General features: G+C 38.0%; 1 protein-coding gene across 1 annotated transcript in view; it reads left to right on the top strand.

The window, feature by feature from the left end:
* Positions 1 to 22,839, top strand: part of OTC (ornithine transcarbamylase) — a 57,586-nt gene that overhangs the window by 1,169 nt on the left and 33,578 nt on the right. The window contains exons 2-4 of the mRNA XM_079765490.1: positions 11,454 to 11,592; positions 13,093 to 13,174; positions 19,288 to 19,375. Of these exons, the coding sequence (XP_079621616.1) occupies positions 11,454 to 11,592; positions 13,093 to 13,174; positions 19,288 to 19,375 (309 nt within the window). The remainder of the gene's footprint in view (positions 1 to 11,453; positions 11,593 to 13,092; positions 13,175 to 19,287; positions 19,376 to 22,839) is intronic.

Below are 22,839 nucleotides of genomic sequence, written 5' to 3'. Positions count from 1 at the left end.
AGTAAATGAAGTCCAGAGAGATTATGGGGTTTACCAGTTAGTATCAGAATTATACCATATATACAAGAATCTGAAGGAAAGCTCAGGTTTTTGGGTCTCAAGAACTAGGTTCAAGGCCTGGCACCACCATTTGTTGGTTATATAAACTTGAGCAAGTGACTAAATGTTTCTGTGATGTCAATTCACTTATAAAATGGGAAAAAGAATAATATCTGTTTTGCTTCCACCACAGAGTAGTTCATTCATTTACTAAATATGTATTGAGCACTTACTTTGTGCAACAGGCAAGGTGTTAGAGATACAGTGGTAAATAAGGTAAATAAGATATTTCATTCCAGACACATGAAGTCACAATATACTGATAACCAGTGAGAAAACTGTAAAATGATAAATGTCCATTATTTTATTATTCCATCTCACTGAGTTACATCACATAAAAATGTGATGAAATTTTATTCCACTGTTTTGAACAAAGAATCATCACTGAGCTGAAGGCAATTAACTGAATTAATAACCAAAGTTTGGAACTTAAACTTATATTATCCTTTGAAAAGTGCAGTAAGATTTTTAATGCCCTGGCCAGTTTTTGCTCAGTGGATAGAGCATCAGCCCTCATACTGAAGGGTCCCAGGTTCGATTCCAGTCAAGGATAGGTACCTGGGTCGCAGGGCCCTCATACTGAAGGGTCCCAGGTTCGATTCCAGTCAAGGACAGGTACCTGGGTCGCAGGCTCGATCCCTGGCTCTGGTTGGGGTGTGTGCAGGAAGCAACCAATCAATGTGTCTCTCTCACATTGATGTTGCTCTCTCTCTGTCTCTCCCCTTCCCTTCCACTCTTTCTAAAAACCAATGGAAAAATAGCCTCAGGTGAGAATTTTTAAAAAAAAGGATGAAATATATTCATTAAAAATAATTATCACAGGTTACATTTTTGCAAAACGTCTTCAAAATATTTGGGCTTTTTGATATTTACTAATATTCTGAAATATTCCAACCCCCCTCCCCCTTTACAATTTTCCCCCCTTGGGAAAAGTGTAAAGTCCTTGTTACAAAACCTACCATGTGAGTTTACCACTAGAAAGTAATAAGAAATATGTAGTTAGGGTTTGGCAATGCCACAAAATAGAGACTGCACAGTTTTGAAGTGAGCTGCCATGTCGCTATAGACATGATAAAATAATAGCTTAAGTGAGCTATTATTTATCCACACTGGCTCCTGGATCAATCATTTTTAGTCAATTATTATTATTTTTTTACAAAATCAATAGGATCAGACACCACGACTGCTGAAAACACCCAATCCATAGGCTTTTCATCTCAAAAAACAAGGCTCTAGAGCCTGGCTATGTTTGGATAATAGACAGTGTCCTATGATTTGTTGCCTACTAAGGAAACCACTTACATCATTTAAAGAAACCATGAAAAAATCTTTTTATCAGAGAAGACAAATTTGTAAGTGCAGTTCAATTTCATCTCACAAATAGAAGTATCTTCAGAGAATATTGAGCTAAGCCACCCAATTCTGTAGAGGTTATGGATTGGAGCTGGAGGTGACTGGTTTTCAGGTATTTCATTCCAGACCTCTCTACAGGCTTACATAAATCATTATGTTCCTTTCATCCAACACTAATGCCCAGCTATACACACATGGACACAGATGAAGCAATTACAGTCCATTCATGTTTTTATGTAGAGGAGATAAAATAGTCCCCTTTAATTATTCACATTTTCTGTCATAACTAAAAATGAATGGCTTTTTAAAAACATATTTCCTGACTTCAGAAAACTATAGGAATAAAGCATGAAACCAGGAATGGAATGAGATCATGTTTCCCTTAGTCAACAGTAGAATTTGGGTTTTATTTCTAGTTTTTTTATTTTTAATAATATAGTAATTTAACTAAGATAAAAGTAGAGGCAACCATAGATTTTTCACCGTTTTGTATTTCCAGTCCTTTAATAGCAGGTCTGCAAAAAGCTAACCATCATCTCGCTCTTCAATTTTCAGATGAGGAAAATATTACAACATTTTAGAATGCTGACAATCTAAGGTATTTTAGAAACCACCTAGTCACCAATTATCAATAATAATTTATACCACAAGTGAGTATATGGCATATGGTAACAGTAAGAAAGGTTTCAAGTAATTTTTTGTTAAATTATTATTGTTGGTAATAATAAAGAAATTTAGAAATAATCTGTGCTTTTTTCAAATTAGTAGGATCAGATTCAAGAGTTTTGTGAAAATAATGTCACTCTTCTTTGCATGTATTGTAATATGCCTTCTTGAGATAGAAATAAAGGGATAGAATTAAATTTAGGCCACTGAAAATTCAATGACTCCAATATAGCCCATGGAAAATCTTGTCTTTATGAACTAACTTCATTAATATTGTGGAAGACAAAGACACAAAGGATTACTGACTTTTAGTACATTTTCTTAATTTTTCAGATGAAAAATTGAGGTCAAAGTTGGGAAATTATCTTCCTAAGGTCATAGTTGAACTAGAACTAGAATTTAAATATTTAAAATCTCTGCTCTATTCATTCCACTGTTATGATTACTTTGATCCTTCTAAATTGATCAAGTTGGCCAATGTACTCTTGCACAACATCCTTTTTTTAGGTATAGCCAAAAATATCTCAGTAACAGCAACAATAACAACAACAAAAACTCAAGAAAATATGCCTTAATTTTTGTATCAATCTGTAATGTTAAAGTAATACCAAAATTTCAGCCATAGGGGCCATTGGTCCTCTCTTATGCTCCCAAAAGCTAGTCTTTATCTTAAAGTCTCCACAGTGATCAAAATATCACACTGAATTTTTTCCTACCCTGGCAAAATCTGTTTCTGACTGACCACATTTTACTCGAATCAAGCCCCTTTTCTTCCAACAAAATAAAATTATACAGGGGAACACATCCAGGTCTTCCTACATGATTCAAACAATTTAATAGAATTGGAAAAATGTAGACTAACAATAAAAGGTTCATTCTTCCAATAAGAAAACACTCCTCCATTTTCTAGCTGGGAAGGTATTTGGGTAAAGCTAACACAAGGATCTATTACCTTGGCTTAACTTCTTAAGCATTTAGTGATTTAGGGTTGAAAAATCTCTATAATTATCTTTTCAAAGGATAAAATTAATGTAAGACACTGTCTTGCCTTTTTCAAAATTCTGGCTTTAACCAGGCTGCGATGACAATGGCAGTTTTGATGGAAATCTGTACATGGTTCCCATTGTTTTCTCCAATATTGCATCCTCCCTATTATGTATTGGCTTAAACATGCATGTGGTTTAGGTCTGGTTTACTAAGGAGACACATTTAAGTACAAGGACACCATATATTTTATGGGAACAATAAAATAGTGATTCCGGCCCTGGTCTGGGTGCTCCTGAACCAGACTAGGCTGCCTCCAACTTCAGCATAGAGTCTCTATGCCATTTAAGCCAGTGGTTTTAACTGGCTAATTCAAGTGTGGGTTTATCACCAGAAAGCAAGAACTGCTTGATGTGGAGTAGAAAAAAAGTGGCCTGTGGCAGAGGCATTTTAGCATGGTACAACCGTGGAGCTCTTCTACTTTTCTCTAATTTTTTAAGTAGCTTAGGAAAGAGGTGTGGCAGTCTCATTTTGGAGCCAAGGCAAGGGTGCTATGAGGAGATAGTAAACAGGATAGAAATTTAAACTGGAACCATTGTGTTTGCTTTCCTTCCAGTGATAAATTTTCCTGGTTAGCTCTTGATATCTATGAAAAACAGCTCTTTTCCCCAAGCAAACATTTCCTGCCCCACCTCTTAGATAGAATTGAGAAAGGTGGTAACTACTCTAATGATTGTTCACATGTGTAAATAGTATGACCCCCTTTATCAGTTGAGGTGCAATGTAAAAAAAAAAATTCTAGTTAACCACTGAAGCACTCACATGCCAGTATGATGCATCTACTTCTCCACCCCCTTTGTCTTCAAGAATCCTGGGGACTTATTCTGTCCAAGAGGGGTTAGAGGAGAGAGGAAACCAAATATCCATATAGTTCACTATCACAGTACTTTGGATTTGGCCCTCATGCTGCCATAGATAAAAACTTGTTCCATCATGTCCTCTCATCAGTTTTCTAAGTTTTTGCACTTGACTCAGACTGTTCTGCTTGGGATACAAGGTTATAACTTTGTTTCACATTCTTATGTCTAACCATTATCCCCAGGACTGCAAAAACTGTACTGGAGTTTTTGAGCCCTAGGGGATTTCAGCTTTAGCAAATAAATTCTCTTCTAAGACTCTTAGGCCTGGGCCAGAGCCCATATTTGGTCTTACTTCAACATTAATTCTGTTTGGGGGTATTGGTGTTCTTTTTTTGTCATCAGATCTTGGGTCAGGACATTGAAAATCCGTCATGACAAATCTCTAAATTCATCCCAGTTATTTCAATAAGCAGTGCATAAATATTTTTTTAAATATATTTTATTGATTTTTCACAGAGAGGAAGAGAGAGGGATAGAGAGCTAGAAACATCAAAGAGAGAGAGAGAGACATCGACCAGCTGCCTCCTGCACACCTCCTACTGGGGATGTGCCCGCAGCCAATGTACATGCCCTTGACCGGAATCGAACCTGGGACCCTCCAGTCCGCAGACCGACGCTCTATCCACTGAGCCAAACCGGTTTCGGCACAGTGCATAAATATTAATGAATAAAACAGGCAGGATCCCTGATATCATGGATCATGTAATCGAATGGAAAGATAAAAAGTAAGCAATAAACAGAAGCATAAATGTATATTAAAATTGTGAGCAGTGTTATGAACAAAATGAAGGCAAAGTGGAAACTACTTAGTACAGTGAGGGAAGGAATTGTATAGGAGATGGTATTTAAGACTCCAGTCTAAGGAAAAAAAAGCCAGTCTTGAGAACTCAGAGGACAGTGTTCTGAACAGAAGGAATGGTATATAATAATCTTACAATGGGAAAGCATTAGGAGTACAGGCAGTCCTTCCTTTGCATGGTAACTGTGGGATTATTGACCCTGCTACTGGTTGAGAATCTTTAGATATGTGTCAGAGGAACTCAGAGAAGACAAACTTATTGACATAAATGAGGAAAGCATTTGTGGCCAAAAGTATGAAGATCTTCCAGAGGAAGTGTCACCAACACAACACCTCACATTAAAGGAATTCTCAGAGATATTTCACAATATTGAAAATACAAAGGATAAAATGTTGGAAGTTGATTCAAACTTAGAAGGAATGTGATAATTCACCAAAGCATAAGAAGGATGCTTGCTCAGTATCTTATGCTATCTAATAAGAATATGGCATACACTATTCAAACTACCCTTGACAGTTTTTATAAATAAATAAAACACTATAATTCTCAATGTACCTGTTTTAAATCACAGTGTACTAAATATATATCAGTTTTATTATCTTTTTAACTTTTCCATATATTTATACTGACAATAAGAAACTTTTTAATGTTTTGACAAAAATTTTAAAGTCACAAAATAATTGCGATTTTTCTCCATTGATTATTCAGATTTAATGGTTATTTACAGTCCCACACTAAAGTTTAAAGCCAGAACTGTCTGCATTTTTAAAAAAGCTTATCTGCTAACATTTATTGGAGGTACAATCCAGGGAAACAAAGTGAGGACATTATCAGTGACTGGAGTCACAAAAAAGGTATTCTTCTGATCACTGTGGTCTAAGAAAAATAATGTGAAATACAGTTTCTGTTGCTATATAAATTTGAAAATGAAAGAGCTGGACAAAAAGGAAGAAGTAAGCAGGATGTTTGTGTCTTCTTTCTACTTTTAAGTTCAAATCTGTCAATGCAGAAATAAAAAGAGCAGCTTCTTATAATGTGATCTCAATAGCAGAACACTAACCTTAACACTAAACTGAACTCTAACCACACCTCCAATTTAGAAACTTCTTGAAGTGTGTAAGGACAAATTTGAGAAAATCCCAATTTGTCTTCTGTTTGGGTAGTAAGAGCTGGAAGTTGGATGTTTTCTGAAGCAGTTAAAGGTGTCGTTGGACCTCCTCTTTCACCATTATTTTCTGATTTCCTTGCATGGAAAGTGGAGAAAATAGTATAAAATTTTCACTTCTAATTCCTTTTTTTCTGTGATTCAACAAAAATTCTAAGATCTATAATATTTTCTTAAATGAAACATGTAGTCCTGTTATTATTTAGAAGAGAGTAGATATAGGAAAACCCTAAAGGGGTTGAGATTAGGGGAGGATATTGAATCCCTTAAGTGTAGCAGTTTGGAGACATAGCTTTTGTGGGCTCCAAAATAAACAGGAGTTGCCATGCCCTCCTTGGGCCACACCTACTCAAATCTCCTTTTTATAAAAAATATATTTTTATTGATTTCAGAGAGGAAGGAAGAGGGAGAGAGCGATAGAAACATCCATGATGAGAGAGAATCATGGATTGGCTGCCTGTATTTAGTTATGCAAGTCCCCCACTGGGGATTGAGCCCACAACCCGGGCATGTGCCCTTGACTGGAACCTTTCAGTTCGCAGGCCAATGCTCTATCCACTGAGCCAAACCGGCTAGTGCTCAAATCTCCTTTTTGAGTAAATTTTCTTTCTCCTAAACTCTAAGGGTCCCCACAAGACTTGCAACCAGGGGAGCAATGGGCAACAGCAGCTCATCCCAGGCTAACACCCTGAACCCCTTTTCTATGACTTCCCAGTGAGTTGACTGCAGCTGCGCCTAGGCTTACTCCTTTCCCATTGCATTTCAGCCAGCCCCACTTAGGCTCTCTCCTGTTGCTTCTTCTATCCCTGTTTCACGGTCCCCAGCTTTAATAAATGTACTCTCAAAAATCACCTGGACATATGTTATGAAATATTTCCTGCATGAAGTGAAAATAAAAAAATATTCAAGAGTTTATTACTTGAGCTCTAGGCAAAAAATAAGGCCTCAAAATTAGCTCATGGGTTGTTTTTCCTATTGTTGATAGGTGTGAGCTCAATAGCTATAGTGATATTTTCCAAATTCCTTGAATCTTGGGGTTTTCCAGCAAAGTTTTTCCCCCTTTAAAATAATATTGGAAGAAGTGTCAAGCCAAGGAATATTAATGTATTATTAAGACATAGAGTAAAAAGAGTTTATCTTCTGTGACTTTATGTTGCTTGGGCCTTATTCCAGAAGAAAAAAATATTTTCAAAACTGCCCTAAATATTAAACCTGTTTACAGCTCCTCAGAAAACAAATACAATTGACCCTGAAAAAAGCATAAATATCAGTCAAATGGTTTACTTCTGAACAATATCAGTAATTGTATATTATATGTATTACTTAATATTATCACTAATTAATATAATCAGAACCAAGCATATAATCAAAATACATATGCAAAAACCCAAAATTTCCTGCCTAATGCCATGTTTTTAAAGTTATCAAATTGCTGACTACTATTGTCCAGATATTGAACATAGTTTTGTAAGCTTTTTACTAAGTCTATTCTAGAAACTTTATTTTTCCCTTGGTTATTCATAATTTCTAATGGTATACAGTACTGATTATTGTTAATTAGAGATAACACTGGGAATAATGAAAGAATAAATGCTGTCCATTTTATATACTGATCATCTCAAATAACAAATTGCTAGCCAGCAAAATATTTTTTATATTTACAATTTATTTTTTAAATATTGGGTTCTTCTTAGTCTAAATTTTTAATTTATTTTTCTTTATGTTTTGTTATATACATAATCTATTAGGATACTAACACATATATTATAAATAAACTAATATATATTGTAGATCCATTTAAAATATTTTAATATTAGGCATCTGTAATAAAAAATCAAGGATTGCTACATTAAAGAAATTTCCAGTTGAAGAATATATGAATCACATATTTTAAAAGTTGACTAAAAAGGTACATCTTTGAAAGAGGAATGTTAACCAAAATTTTGATTCACATATAAGTGGAAAACACTACTTTCTATTGGAGTTGAATATGTCATTAGTATCTTCTATTAAGTCAATCAATCAAACATTTAGCCAACTAACTCACAAATCATCATTATGGATGTTCCTTTCTTTAATAACTAGAAGCTTTGAAGTGCTTAATCTCACAAAAATTCTACTGAAAAAATCTACTCACCTACTGAACACTAAATGAACAAATTAAGTCTGCCAGAAAATTGAATATTTAGTGAAATATTCATTTGTCTAAGTTATATGACATCATGTAGTGGAAACAACAAGTTGAGTGAATTTATGATTTTCCTATCTATCACCATCAATGAAAAAAGACATATATAAATCCCACCATAGTATTTACTCTTTATCTCAAGTAGCCCCTGGTTTCTTCTTAAGCTGGAATTTAAGCATGATAATTTTGTCACAGTTGTTCTACTCCTAATAAAATTAATGTTTAATACATGTGGTAAACCACATTTTGCCCTTGGTTACTCATAATTTCTAATGGTATATAATAGTAATTATCGTCAGTTAGGGATAACACTGGGGATACTGAAAGAATAAATGCTGTCCATTTTATATACTGATCATCTCAAATAACAAATTGTCATCAAAATGTAACAGAATATTAAAATAGTACTCTTTCTGTCTCAGTTTCTGGCAGACAATTACAATTAGTACACCTCAGGCCCATACCTGGGAAACATAAAGTAAGAGGGACTGATGACTAGCTGTTTTTATGGCAGAGCAAGAGAAGAGTCTATACTGGGATGGACCTGACTCTTGTAAGAGCAAAGAATATGAAGGGCTTCCCATGAACCAATATGGAATGATAAAGAGACCTATCATGATATTGTTTCACATCACAACCAAGAGACCTGCTGAAGGGGTGGGGAAATGTCAGCAAAAAGAGTCTGGAGGTAGTCTCTTGGATGGCAGAGGAGATATAATTGTCAGCCATTAAGAACTGCTGTGAGAAATTTTCAGTGATGAGAAAGTTCCCCAAAGGACCCTGTAAAGCGCCCAATGAGAGAAAAAGTCAGCCTCAAGCACATATAACCAATGCTATATTGCTAGAACAGAACCAGAGTTTGCCTCACCCTTAACTCCTCACCTTCCCTTGGCTTTACATGAATAAACTGAAGGCAGGGAATCAGAGGAAACAGCTTATGGTCCCTCTTCCACCTATAGAGGAGGCCAGCTTGAATTAGGCATGAGCTGGAAGGCAAAAGGTATTAACCTGCAGTACATTTCTTAAAGTTAAAAAAATCATTTTATTATTATACATCATTTTACTGAGACACTTTGAGAGAATAAAGCAAGCAGATATCTCCCCCTCCCTGCCCCAAAAAAGTTACTACAAAAGCCACAGGGTCCATTGTATTTGACCAGGGACAAGTAAAAAGAACAAATCTCTAACAATAGATTTGAAGGGCAGTAGGGAAAAAAGAATGACATTGTTTTCTGTTGTATGTATTAGTATACTAAAAATTCTGATTGTAGAATCTAATGATTTTAAAAATAATAGCTAAAATTTATCAAATGCTTATTATATGCCAGACATTGTATGATTTCCATGTATTAAATCATTTCACCCTATAAGGGAGAGATTAAGTAACTTGCCCAAAGTTGCACAACTAGTAAGTGGCAAAGCCACACGTGTGGCTATTTGCAATATAAGCCATTCAGAGAAAGACAAGTGTCACATGATCTCACTCATATATGGAATCTAATGAACAACATAAACTGTTGAACAAAATAGGTCCAGAGACATAAAAGCATGCAATAGACTGACAGATCTCAGTGGGAAAGTGGAGGTGAGGGGGTGGATGGGGAGCAATTAACCAAAGAACTTGTATGCATAACCCATGGACACAAATACTGTGGTGAAGGCCTGAGGGGGGTGAGATGTAGAAGGGATTAATGGTGGGGGGGAAAGGGGACATCTGTAATACTTTCAACAATAAAGATAAATTTAAAAAAAAACTACAAAGAAACAGCTTTATCAATGCCAAAACAGAATTCAATTTCTTTCTTCAAATTCTTTTTTCTCAACAATCAAAATACAGAGTATCTAAAATGCCAACCACAGACATATCAATTTCAATGCATTAGCACTTTGCAGAGACACATGAGGTTACATGTGATTTACTATTTTGTTTCAAGAATAAAACAATGAGTCACTACAGGACAGGGTTTTTTTTTTCATACACACACACACACACACACACACACACACACATACATACTAGTTACCTGGTGCATGAAATTTGTGCACATTAAAGGGGGATTAATTAGGGGAAATATTTTAATATTGCTATTTGCCCTTTCTCTATAATAGAAGTGTCAGAGATGAAAGAAAATTAGTAAAATGTATATGAAAACCTTCCTCCTGTCAGAGTCTGGGGCTCACCATGGGACCCAGAGTCAAGTCCCCGCCCACCCACATGCACCTCAAAATCGCGTGAGACCCAGACCCGGCCGCACCCCCCCATTGGGCTAGATCCAGACCTGGCCAGTCCCACCCTTGTCAAGCCCTGCTGGGCAGGGGGCGTTGCTTCATGTCCCCTGGCCTGGCGCCAGGACAGGGGGCATGGCCTGAGGTCCCCCAGGCCAGACGGGGGTGGGGGGGGGCGTGACTTGAGGTCCTCTGTCAAGCCCCGCCAGGTGGGGAACACGGCCTGAGATCCCCTGTCAAGCCCCGCTGGGTAGGGGGCATGCCCTGAGGTACCCTGTCAAGCCCTGCCAGGTGGGGGGGCACAGCCTCAGGTCCCCCGTCAAGCCCTGCTGGGCGGGGGCGTGGCCTGAGTTCCTCCGACCCAGCACTGGGTTGCACCTTGAGGTCCCCCATCAAGCCCCACTGGGTGGGGAGCACAGCCTGAGGTCCCCTGTTAGGCCCAGCCAGGCAGGGGGGCACAGCCTCAGGTTCCCTGGCCCGGTGCTGGGGCGGGGGGCGCGACCTGAGATGCCCTGTCAAGCCCTCCTGGGCGGAGGGTGTGGTCTGAGGTCCCCTAGCCTGGTGACGGGGTGGGGAGCATGGCCTGAAGGCCCTTGTCAAGCCCCACCTAGTGGGGGGCACAGCCTGAGGTCCCCCAGCATGGCGCTGGGGTGGGAGGAGCAGCCTGAGGTCCCCTAGCCCAGCACCAGTATGGGAAGCACACCTGGAGGTCCCCCTTCAAGACCCACCAGGTGGGGGGCGCAGCCTGAAGTCCCCTGTTAAGCCCCACCTGGTGGGGGGCGCGGCCTGAGGTCCCCTGGCCTGGCGCTGGGGTGGGAGGAGAAGCCTGAGGTCCCCTGTAAATCCCTGCAGGGTGGCGGACATGGCCTGAGGTCCCCTGTCAAGCCCCATGGGGGTGGGGGAGGGTGTAGCCTCAGGTCCCTGCTGATTGCCCATTAAGGCTGCTTATGGGAACTTGGCCTCAGCTGTGGGTGCAGCCATCTTTGTGACGGAGTGATGGTCAATTAGCATATTCCCTCTTTATTATATAGGATATTTCTTTTCTTTTGTAGATGTGGACAACCATTACAAAATAAAGTACAGCTGAAGGGTCGTGACCTTCTCACTCTAAAGAACTTTACAGGAGAAGAAATTAAGTATATGCTATGGCTATCAGCAGATCTGAAATTTAGGATAAAACAGAAAGGAGAGGTATGTAGCATTTTTATCTTACCTTCCATTGCTACCAATCAGATTTTGTAAAGACAGCCTTACAAAGAAAGAGGGAAAAGAAAACACATTAAAATTCCTAAACAGTAGCAAGTAATGGAACCACACAGTCAAGGTAATTGATTACTGAGTGTACAGGCGCATAAAAGGCATAAAAATCAGTTATTCAATGACAAGTCATTGCACTTCTTTCATGTGGAATGTTGAAATCCATTATTAACTGGATCACAACCTAAAGAATCATTCTTCAGAAAGATTTTATTTTCATGCCTCCTTTCTTTTCTCTGTGTTTTCTATCAAGTTAAAAATAAGGATGACATATTTTTCTAGCCAACAATTTCAATTGCAAATGCATATCAGATATATGATCATTAGGATGTCAAAAATTTACAGTTGATGTGACAGCGTTTTAAAATTTTAGATTGGTAAAGAAACAAATGTTAACCAAGTAGGGGGAAAATGAGATATGGTGCTTAGCTGTAATCATTATTCTGCATTTTGAGAAATTCATGTATGCACATGCTTAATTAATGCAGTAGCTTCATTTAGGCTGCTTAATTGTGGAAGCATTTTCATATTCCAAATTTGGGTAAAAGCTTTTATAAATTTGGAATATGAAAATGTTTTGTTTACACAAAATCAGGGTTGTGTAAAACTTTTTTTGTTGAAAAAGTTTTACACAACCGTGATTTTCTTATCTAGTTCACTAGCTCTACAAGTTCCTTAAAAACAAACTGAAAACAGAGCGACTCCAACTGTTATGGGATGCTATTCCTATGGAAGATCTGAAATAAGGAGAAACGTCCCCCTCCCCCCGAATCCTAGGCCTTTGTTCTTTACATTGTGTGTGAGGATGTTTAGCTGGCAGGAATCTATTTGTTCCAGAGCACATGCTATCGGGAAAGTCCATCCATAGAAGAGGAAGGAGGAAGAGCCCCACCCCACACCAAACTCTCCAAATTGTTTCCACAGGACTTTCAGAAACAAAGCCCTTGCACTCCCACAAGGATGCATAATGAGTGTAGCAGACAGTCTGAGGCTTCACCTTTAGGAGTCTTACTGCTTCATGTTGTAACAGGTTAACATGTTTCTAGCTGAGAAAACATTTCCAAACCAAGCATCTTCAAGGTCATTGAACACTGAAGGGGATTTCCATGCATTTAAGTAAGAAGATGGCCCCAAGGTGAAATACTAATATACTTTGAAACAAGTGTTCAGATTGAACCCAAAACAAGTAATAATACTTTCTAATTATGTCAATAATCTTTGGGAGTTCCTATTCCCTTCACCCATTTGTATAGAAAAGGCAAAAAACCCATTTTAAATTCACTTTTTAAATAACATTTTGAATACTTATTTGGAAGTAGTGATTAATTGTTCTACATTTTTGACAATGTAAAGAATAAGTTTTGAAATATAATCCTTGATATTGGATATAAATATATTTTTCATCTTAATTATATTCTTGTCCTCGATTTTCAGTATTTGCCTTTATTACAAGGGAAGTCTTTAGGCATGATTTTTGAAAAAAGAAGTACTCGAACAAGATTGTCCACAGAAACAGGTGAGTCCACCAACAAACTCACCCTTCTGTTGAAGAAGGGGCCAGAGAGTGAGGACCTGGGAGGAAGGAGTTGCTCAGGGTGGGGAGGAGGATCTGTCTTTCTCTTTGGCAACCATAAAGGGGAAATACTGTCTCTGGGAGTATCAGTGCAAGCCTCTAAATGCCCTTTCCAATTATCATAGAAGCTTTATGCAGAAAGATTGGCTTCATCTATAAGAATTCAATGAGGACTTGAGTAGAAGTCCCAAATAGAAGCACTTTGTGTTAAGTACAAAATGTAAGTGGACACAAATTCTCATTCTTCAAACTCATGTGGTCAAGAAATGTATATTTTTATAATATATAAAGAACTTTTTCTTATTTGTATCAATTTTGCTAGATGGTGGAAACCTAATGTCTGTAACATTACACAATCCTCAGGCATTTCAGGGTTTGTTTTGTCAATTTAGTGTCTCCTATACCTTATATTACAGCCATGGTTAAGTCCTAGAGAGTATGAGAATGTCAAGACATCTAGGACTATGGATATCTGGTCATTGGACATCAAGACATCATCATCAAAGACCCATGCTGAAGTCCTGTGTATTTGCATTGGACCTTGGTTGTCTCCCATTCACTGTGGAGTTTGCTTCACTCTGACCACAAGACCTGAAATATATATTAGTTTGGCTCTCTCAACCTCTTGGCAGCTCTCTATGCTACACTGGGCACAGAGATACTGCAAGGCTATATCTACTCTATTGTTCCTTCCTCAGGCTGGGTGCCAGGGAGTTCTATAACATTTGTTGCCTCCTAGAGCTCTGTCTTAAAAGCATGACACAGGTGTCTCTGCTCTGGGGTTCCCCAAACTCTTCTGAAATGTCCATCATGCTCCCCAACCTGAAGCACTTGGCCTGGGGAATAGACAGGAGTTCACAGTTTCAAATACCAATAAATCTCTATTTCTGTTGCTTCTCTCTCACTCCTCTTGTTCCCCTTCCAGTTCCAAATATTGAGGGCCCAGTGATAAAGTAGGAAAAACAACTCCCTCTGATTTTCCATGTATTCTTTCAAATCTATTGTTTGTACCTGGAATCCTAGGCTGTCAAAAAAGTTTTTTTTCTCTCAAATGATTATCTCTGTTCTAAGTTTCAAAAAATCTATTTTGAAATTTATAAGCTTCACATTAGCTCTTTTCTTTCTCTCTGCATTTCTGTTATATCAGACTTCCCTTGAATCAATAATATGACTACCCAAATGGGCAAATAATAGGATCAGGGAGGAGGTACCACAAAAACACATTGGTTGATTCTTCAAATACCTTATCTCACTTACAAGCATCAGACCTTTCTAGAACTTAGAAGGAAACATCTACTCCATGCCACTCTTGCCTTGTAATGACCAGTAATGAAGTTATCAAATACATAACAAAATAAAGTTCAGAAGGATTAAGTGACTTCCTAAGTTCACTCAATTAATACAAATCACAACAGGATTCAGATGCTGAGTTCACTGTTCTTATTAATGCACTTGAATTGTCTCCTGAAAGAAGGAAGGAGGAGGAGGGGAAACAATAAGGTACCACTTAATCTTTAAAGTCATAGAAAGAAAACAGATGAAAATATTTTGCTCTTTAAAGCTGGCCCCAGGTAGTAATTCTCAAATTCTGCTACCTTTCAACACTGGTCTTCCATGAGTTAGACAGAATTTTATTTTATCATTTTTTATCATTGGTACAGGCGTGTTCTTTTTTTGAAATTATAAAAATAATTAATACATAGAAATTTCTCAATTTTAAGTTTTTTAAAGCTAATTCTTCTTAGTTGATGATGTTTTCTGCCATTTTCTCTGTTCAAATGTTATTTTTAATATCAAATATCCCTGAATAAAAGATAATTTTTATTAATCACACATAATGATGTGATTGTTAAGCTATTAATAAAACTAAGAGTGAGTATTTAATAAGTTTTTGAGTACAGACCCTGTATCAAGTACTCTACATTAATTACATGGATTATCTCACTTAATCCTCATGACAACTCTATAGGGGTGAGACCATAGGCTGAAACAGGTTCAACAAATAGCCCACAGACACATAGCTAATAAATAGCAGACCCAGGATTGGAAGCTATTATTAAATTTATTTTGTAAGCATATAATTTAATTAAGACATATGATAGTCATGTATTATTCCAGTAAAATCATTTCTACAGGTGGTATTAAGCATTTTGTTAAATTGGAGGCTTTCTATAAAGAAGGGCTCTGAAACTTGCACAAAATCATAAACTGTTGCAACAAATACATGAGAAAAGGAACATAAGACCATCAAAAGTTATGGTTCACAGAGTATTCATCATTATCCTTAATAAATACCTTTGGTTCTAATTTCATATGGCATTTTGCCAAGCTCAACATAGAAGAATCAGTCAGAGTAAGGAGCTGCTTTAAATGCTTACAGAAATTGTAAACCTCAGCCAAGAACATGGTAGAGCTTTTCTATTATATATATGTGCATAATAATAGTTGGCACAATTTTTCATCAAAACCTTTTACCTTGGTACTTAGAATGAAAATAGGATGTAATTAACACTGCCTGTTGCTACCCTGGATTTATGCCAGCCTCTGGGATGAGGTGATCCTCACAGGACAATCCTTAAGAATTCCATCACAAGCCTGAGTAGCAGAGATATAGCAGTATTTCTACTTATTCCAGGGGACAGAATAACATTTTCCACTCAACTTAAGCGATATTAATTGCTCATGTAATATTTTAAAATATACTTTTATGATTTCAGAGAGGACGGGAGAGGGAGAGAGATAGAAACATCAATGATGAGAATCATCAATTGGCTGCCCCCTGCATGCCCCCTACTGGGGATGAAGCCTGCAACCCAGGCATGTGCCCTGACTAGGAATCGAACTGAGACCTCCTGGTTCATAGGCTGATGCTCAGTGACTGAGCCATGCATGTAATATTTTTTATTAAAGTGTAACACACCTATAGAAAGTAAACAAACCATTAAGCATATAGTTCAATGAATTCTTACAGTGAACAAATCCTTGTGACTAATACCCAGATATATAAACAGGACATTAATAGCAATCAGAAGCCCTCCCTTGTATCTCCTTCCAGTTACTACTTCCCCCATCCTAGGGTTACCATTATCCTGGCTTTGAACATTGCAGATGTTTTCTACCAGTTTTGCCTGTTTGGGAACATTATATAAGTGGAATAATTCAGCATATGCTCTTTTGTATCTGGCTTATTTTGCTCAGATTTATGTTAGTGAGATGTATCAATGTCATTGTGTGTACTTGTAGATCACTTATTCCTCACTCTTTGTGTATCTCTGCCTGAAAAAACTGTGCAATTCTCCTGTGTGTTTACTTATGATTATATTATTTTATTGCAAGTTAATTGAGCAGATAGACAGATACATTTATTAGTCTTGTTAAGTGCAGTAGCTGATAGAAAAATCACAGGACATCCTAAGAGATGACTTTTCATTATTTAACATTGGTATTTGACTTTCAAGGTGAAATAGAAGCTGGTGTTTTCCAAGCTGTTTCAAATTCATCACCTTTACAAAGGTGGCAATATAAAAATCATGATACTATTCTGCAGGTAGGAAAGTGAAGAACAGAGAGAAGTTAATGACTGCCTTAGTTGTACCAGAAAGAGCCTTCAGAGCCCACAGATTTCTAGTGCATGAATTCATATTCATATATCTCCCTTCCAGAGAGGAAGGGAGAGCTAGAAACATCAATGATGAGAGAGAATCATTGATAGGCTGCCTCCTGCATGACGGACCAAGCCCGCAACCCAGTATGTGCCCTTGATCGAAATTAAACCTGGGACCCTTCAGTCTGCAGGCTGACGCTCTATCCACTGAGCCAAACCGGCTAGGGCCATGAATTCTTTTGAGCAAAATAACAGCTACTATTATATCCCCAGACATAAATTAAGATATTAACAGAAGAAACACTTTGTTCAAAAATATTTGATGTAGGGTGAAGAGAGAGTAGAGACCCATCCCTCTGCCCTCCTCTCCTCAGCAATTCCTTCTCAGAGGCAATGTCCCCCATTTTATCTTCTTTAAGAACTGCTGAAGACTTTGACTCCTACTTCTTAACACTTTCTATAACCCCTCTTCCTCCACCTACCTCAGAGGAAAATGAAAATGAACTAATCCTGGGTTATTACAGAAAAATGACTTCAAAATTAGATGTTTGCAAGTGAAAAGAATGGGTTCTCTTTCCAGAGTCAAAATCCCTCCTACATTCATTCAACAAGTATTTTTGAGCAATTACTATGTACCACTATTTATTCTAGATTATTGAGAGTGATACATCAGTGAACAAAATAAAGGAAAACCCTTGCCTCCATGTGGGTACACAGACAATAAATAATAGACAATCAATAAGGGAATGCTAATACAATATCAGTGGAAGGTGATAAATGCTGTCAGAAAGGAGAAAAATGTGCCTGGAACAGGGGGAAAAAACATGTATTCCATTATTTGGATTTTGGCTTTACTCTGAGTAAAATGGGGAAACTTTAAATGGTTTTGAATGAAGGAGGGACATGATTCAACATGCATTTTAAAAGAATCTCTATTGAGAATACAGTGTTGGGGTGGGGATGGAAGCAAGATAGAAACAGTGAAACATATTAATATGTAACTATAGTACATAGAAGTTGGGGCAGGGTGGTAACAATGGAGGGACTAGATTCTGGGTATGTATTGAAGGGAGAGCCAACAAGATTCCTGATGTATTTGGTAAGAGAGAGACATTAAGGATGACTCTAAAATTGTTGTATAAGGAAGAGGTCAAGGAAAAGAAAAGGAAACAGCAATGGAGACTGAGAAGGACCAATGGCCAAGTAGGTATAAAAGGAAGATGGTGTGGTATCGCAGACAATGTGGCAAGAAATTTTATCAAGGACAGGGTGGTGAACAATTTTGTTAAATGCTGCTATGGCAAGAGAGAAATGGCCACTAGATTTAGCAATGTGAAGGTAATTGGTGACTTTGGTAAGAGAAGCTTTGGTGCAGTGTTGGGAGACTAAAGCCTTATGGGAATAGGTTTGAAGAAAATCAGAAAAGAAGAACCGAAGAGAGAAAGGAAAAACAAAGAGTTTTGGTGCAAAGGGAGCAAAGAATTAAAGAAATATCTAGTAGGGGAAATAAGGACAAGATAACATTTGCATATATATATTTTATTAATGAGTGAGAAAATGAGATGTAGGTAATGTAAGGGAGAAATGGAAGAGTAGCATGCTTGAGTAGGCAAGGGGTATGGCTTCTAGTGCATACATGTATGTTTTCTTTTTTTTTATATTTTATTGATTTTTCACAGAGAGGAAGGGAGAGGGACAGAGAGCTAGAAACATCGATGAGAGAGAAACATCGACCAGCTGCCTCCTGCACACCCCCCACCGGGGATGTGCCCGCAACCAAGGCACATGCCCCTGACCGGAATCGAACCTGGGACCCTTTAGTCCGCAGACCGACGCTCTATCCACTGAGCCAAACTGGTTTCGGCCATGTATGTTTTCTGAAGTGGGGAAATAGGGTGGTGGGGGAATCTGGAAATTCTCTTATTGCGGGCTCTACTTTCAAAATATATCAAGAATTCAATTATTGTCTCATCATTTCAGCCACTACCTACCTGGTCCAATCTATTAACTCTTACCCAAATTTTAACAACATAAGTCCAATTATGTAACCCCTCTGTTCCCACCCTCCAATGGAAAGTGATGCTGGGCCTGAAAGGTGATAGCAGTGAAACATCACAAATGGAGTTAGACTCTATTACAGGATCCTTAGCAAGCAGAATTATTAGTGTGTTTTGTGTTCTCTGATTCTACCTGGGACATAGCATATCTGATCTGCCAGGTTTTGCACAAGAGGATGGAGAAACAGGCACATATCTTAAGGAGAGGTCAGTGCTTATACTGAAATTTCCCTAGGTTCCTTCCTTATTTTGCTTTGCTTGGGAATTCCCTACCAGAGAGGTTGGAGAGCTTTAAAGATTTTGACTTTTCAATTGAGATGGTGACAGTACTTAATAATTGTGTTTCCCACTTTATTATTTTTCAAAATGCATTTTTTCTATTTATTTTATTGTAGGCTTTGCACTTTTGGGAGGACATCCTTGTTTTCTTACCACACAAGACATTCACTTGGGTGTGAATGAAAGTCTCACCGACACAGCCCGGTTTGTAAATCTTCTTATCTTCAAAGATTATTTTAAAATTCATGGATACATCTCATAAAGAAAATATATGCTTTTCTCTCTCAGTGTCCTCTGTACTGATTATAAAATTTCAAATTTAAGGAAAATTAGGAATCATCAATCATGACCCTTACATTTTACAATTGAAGAAATTAAGGTCCTGGGAAATAGACAAATTCAATGACTCATAACTAGTTAGCATTAAAGCACATAATAATATTAATAGCTTATATTTAATGAGCATTTGTTATGTGTCAGCATTGTTCTAACTCATTTAATCCTTATAACAACCCAAAGAGATTCACATAAAGAGGTGAAACAACTTAATTAGGCACATACTAACTACTATAAACACAAAATCTCAATGACTTAACATAGTGTGGATGTTCCTGATTGGTAAGAGGAAAGGGATAATTATTTATATAGCTATTGAGAGACTCTGGATGAGAGTGGCTCTACAATCTTCAACATGTGGCCTCTAAGGTCACCCTGGATGTCAACATTCAGCCAGGAGCTAGGGGAAGAAAGCATGGAGACCAGATACTTGCTTCAAAGCCACCTTAGCAGGGAAGTGGCACAATCACTTCTACTCACATACTATTGACAATTTCTAGCAGCTCACCCCTACTCAGATAAAAATAGAGGTGGGACCTCAGAGGGAAGGTAAGGGAGGGTGGGGGTAAGGGGGAGAGATCAACCAAAGGACTTGTATGCATGCACATAAGCCTAACCAATGGACACAGACAACAGGGGGGTGAGGGCATGAGTGGGGAGTTGGGAGGGTAATGGGGGGATAAGGACACATATGTAACACCTTAATCAATAAAGAAATTTTAAAAAAATAGAGGTGAGAAAAGGCTTGTAACAACTATACTGAAGATTGAAACAGGGCCACTGATTCCCCATTCAGTACTCTCACCATTATATCATGTCTGGTTGAGAAATACAGAGCAAATGTCTTTTTTTAGATATTTTAAACTTGATATGGAAGACTAATGTTTTGTTTTGTTTTGTTTTTCTGAAAACAATGTGCCATAAAACAACTCCTTGCAGACACTGACTCCTTTTTATGGTAGCTGAAGAGATTTGAAATAACTCAACTTTAAATCTTTTTGTTACATTATTTCAGACGAGACAATGTTAGTATTAAGAAGTGTTGAACAAAAAGAATAAATAAACACAAATGAGATTTTCTTCCTAATATGCTGCCACTGGCTGGGATTATATTTGCCCAATAATTCTCCTTTCACAAAAGTGAAGTATACTTTATTCAAGAGCAAATATAACAAGCTGGTCAGGAGATGAAGCCAGGGTCACAGCCAAGATAGAGTTTCAGTGGGGATCTTCCATATAGGACCAAGTGAATGATGGTAAATCAATCATGTGTGAACTAGTGGTTTGAAAAGGGTACAGTTGGAGGAACAGCTGAGCATCCAATAAATAGTTAAGGAGTGCAGATTGGCAGCCAGAAAGAGGCCAGGGCCCAGAAATCAGTGGAGTGGGCAGGACCCCTAAAACAAGAGACAAGTAGCCAAGCATGGGTTGAATGATGAATATAAACATGTTTTTTTGTGTGTTTGCTCTGTACACAATTCCCATCACAAGTTTTTAGTCAGAGATACTCTACACAGATCCTGAGAAAAACAATCTGTTTACAAGTTCCAACATGTTTGGGACCTTTTATTTATTTATATATTTTTAAAATATATTTTACTGATTTTTTACAGAGAGGAAGGGAGAGGGATAGAGAGCTAGAAACATCAATGAGAGAGAAACATTGACCAGCTGCCTCCTGAACACCTCCTACTGGGGATGTGCCTGCAACCAAGGTACATGCCCTTGACCGGAATTGAACCTGGGACCCCCTCGTTCGCAGGCCGACGCTCTATCCACTGAGCCAAACCAGCCAGGGCATGTTTGGGACCTTTTAATACACATATGTATTTAGATCCATTGCTACACCTATATATGGATACATAAAATTTGAACCATAGAATTCCTTATCATTCCATCTCATCCAAAAGACTGAATGCAAATAATCACTCCTCCTTAAAGGGTATATACTATAGACCTCTTGTACTGTTATTTCTAAATCTTTGTAAAACCTTTACAAAGTAAGTATTGGCCCAATTTTATAGACAATGAAACCATGATTCAGACTTAGCAGCTAAGTCAGCAGTTAAAGCATGCTGTGTTTTTAAGGCTATGCTGTTTTGGGTACTGCCTCTTCTAAACATCCCATGAGAGGGTCAGTGAAATACGTTATGAAAATCATTGGCTTCTGTGTCATGAGGTTCCCAAGACCACCACCATGTTTGATGATTCACCGGTAGGATTCACAGCACTCAAAATACGGTCATACTCATGGCTATGATTTATTACAGTGAAAGTATACCAATCATAAGCAGCAAAGGGAAAAGGCACATGTAGCAAAGTTCAAGAGAAACCAGGTGCAAGCTTCCAAGAATCCCCTCCCAGTGGAGTCACTCAGGATGTGCTTAATTCCCTTAGCAATGAGTTGTCACAACACATGTGAAATGTTGCCAACCAGAGAATCTCCTTGGGGGTTTTACTGGGGGATGGTCACATAGCATCCTTTGTTTGACATTTACCCAAATCCTAGACTCCCAGGAGGAAAGCAGGTGTTTATTTTTATTTAAAAATATTTTTTACTGATTTCAGAGAGAAGGGGAGAGGGAGAGAAAGATAGAAACATCAATGATTTGAGAGAATCATTGATTGGTTGCCTCCTGCACATCCCACACTGGAGGTCGAGCCCACAACCCGGGCATGTGCTCCTGACTGGAATTGAACCTGAGACCCTTCAGTCCACAGGCCAACACTCTATCCACTGAGCCAAACCAGCTTAGGGCAGCAGGTGTTAACTTTAAACCGTATTGTTTGTAAAAACATTTTAGGCACATCAAGCAACTCTTATCAGGCCCGGGAATGGTGGAAACGTGGTCTAAAACAAAGTTCCTAGACGTCATCCAGAGGCATCTTACAAGCAGTGCGTTCAAAAGAAAGCAGCCAAAAAAAAAAAAAAAAAAAAAAAAAAGAAACAAAAGAAAGCAGCCAGGCTTTCAATATTAACTCTTTTCTGCATGGCTTGAAAATATCTCTGGATCTTAATTTCCTTTTCTAAAATGTGATGGAGTTCTGATCCTTAAGTTTAACTTTGTACTCTCAAATGCATGCAAATATATGAAATACAAAGTGGTAGTCCTTAAACAGAGGTGTGTCCCAATGTAAAGCATGTGTAGGCAGTTGCAGAGTAATTTGGATGGGGGTAGAGAGATAATTTATAATTCTGCAGGTTAGGGTTCATATGGTGTCTGAGCATATATATTTTAACAAGCTCCTGAAATGATTCAGCTGCAACGGTGGCTGGACCATACTTTGAGAGACTCTGAATTGAAAGGTTGTATTGTAATTCTGGGCTCTTG

Source organism: Cnephaeus nilssonii, assembly GCF_951640355.1.
Source record: "Cnephaeus nilssonii genome assembly, chromosome: X".
Lineage (NCBI taxonomy): Eukaryota > Metazoa > Chordata > Mammalia > Chiroptera > Vespertilionidae > Cnephaeus > Cnephaeus nilssonii.
Note: the sequence above shows the minus strand (reverse complement) of the source record. Positions and strands in the feature narration are given on the sequence as shown.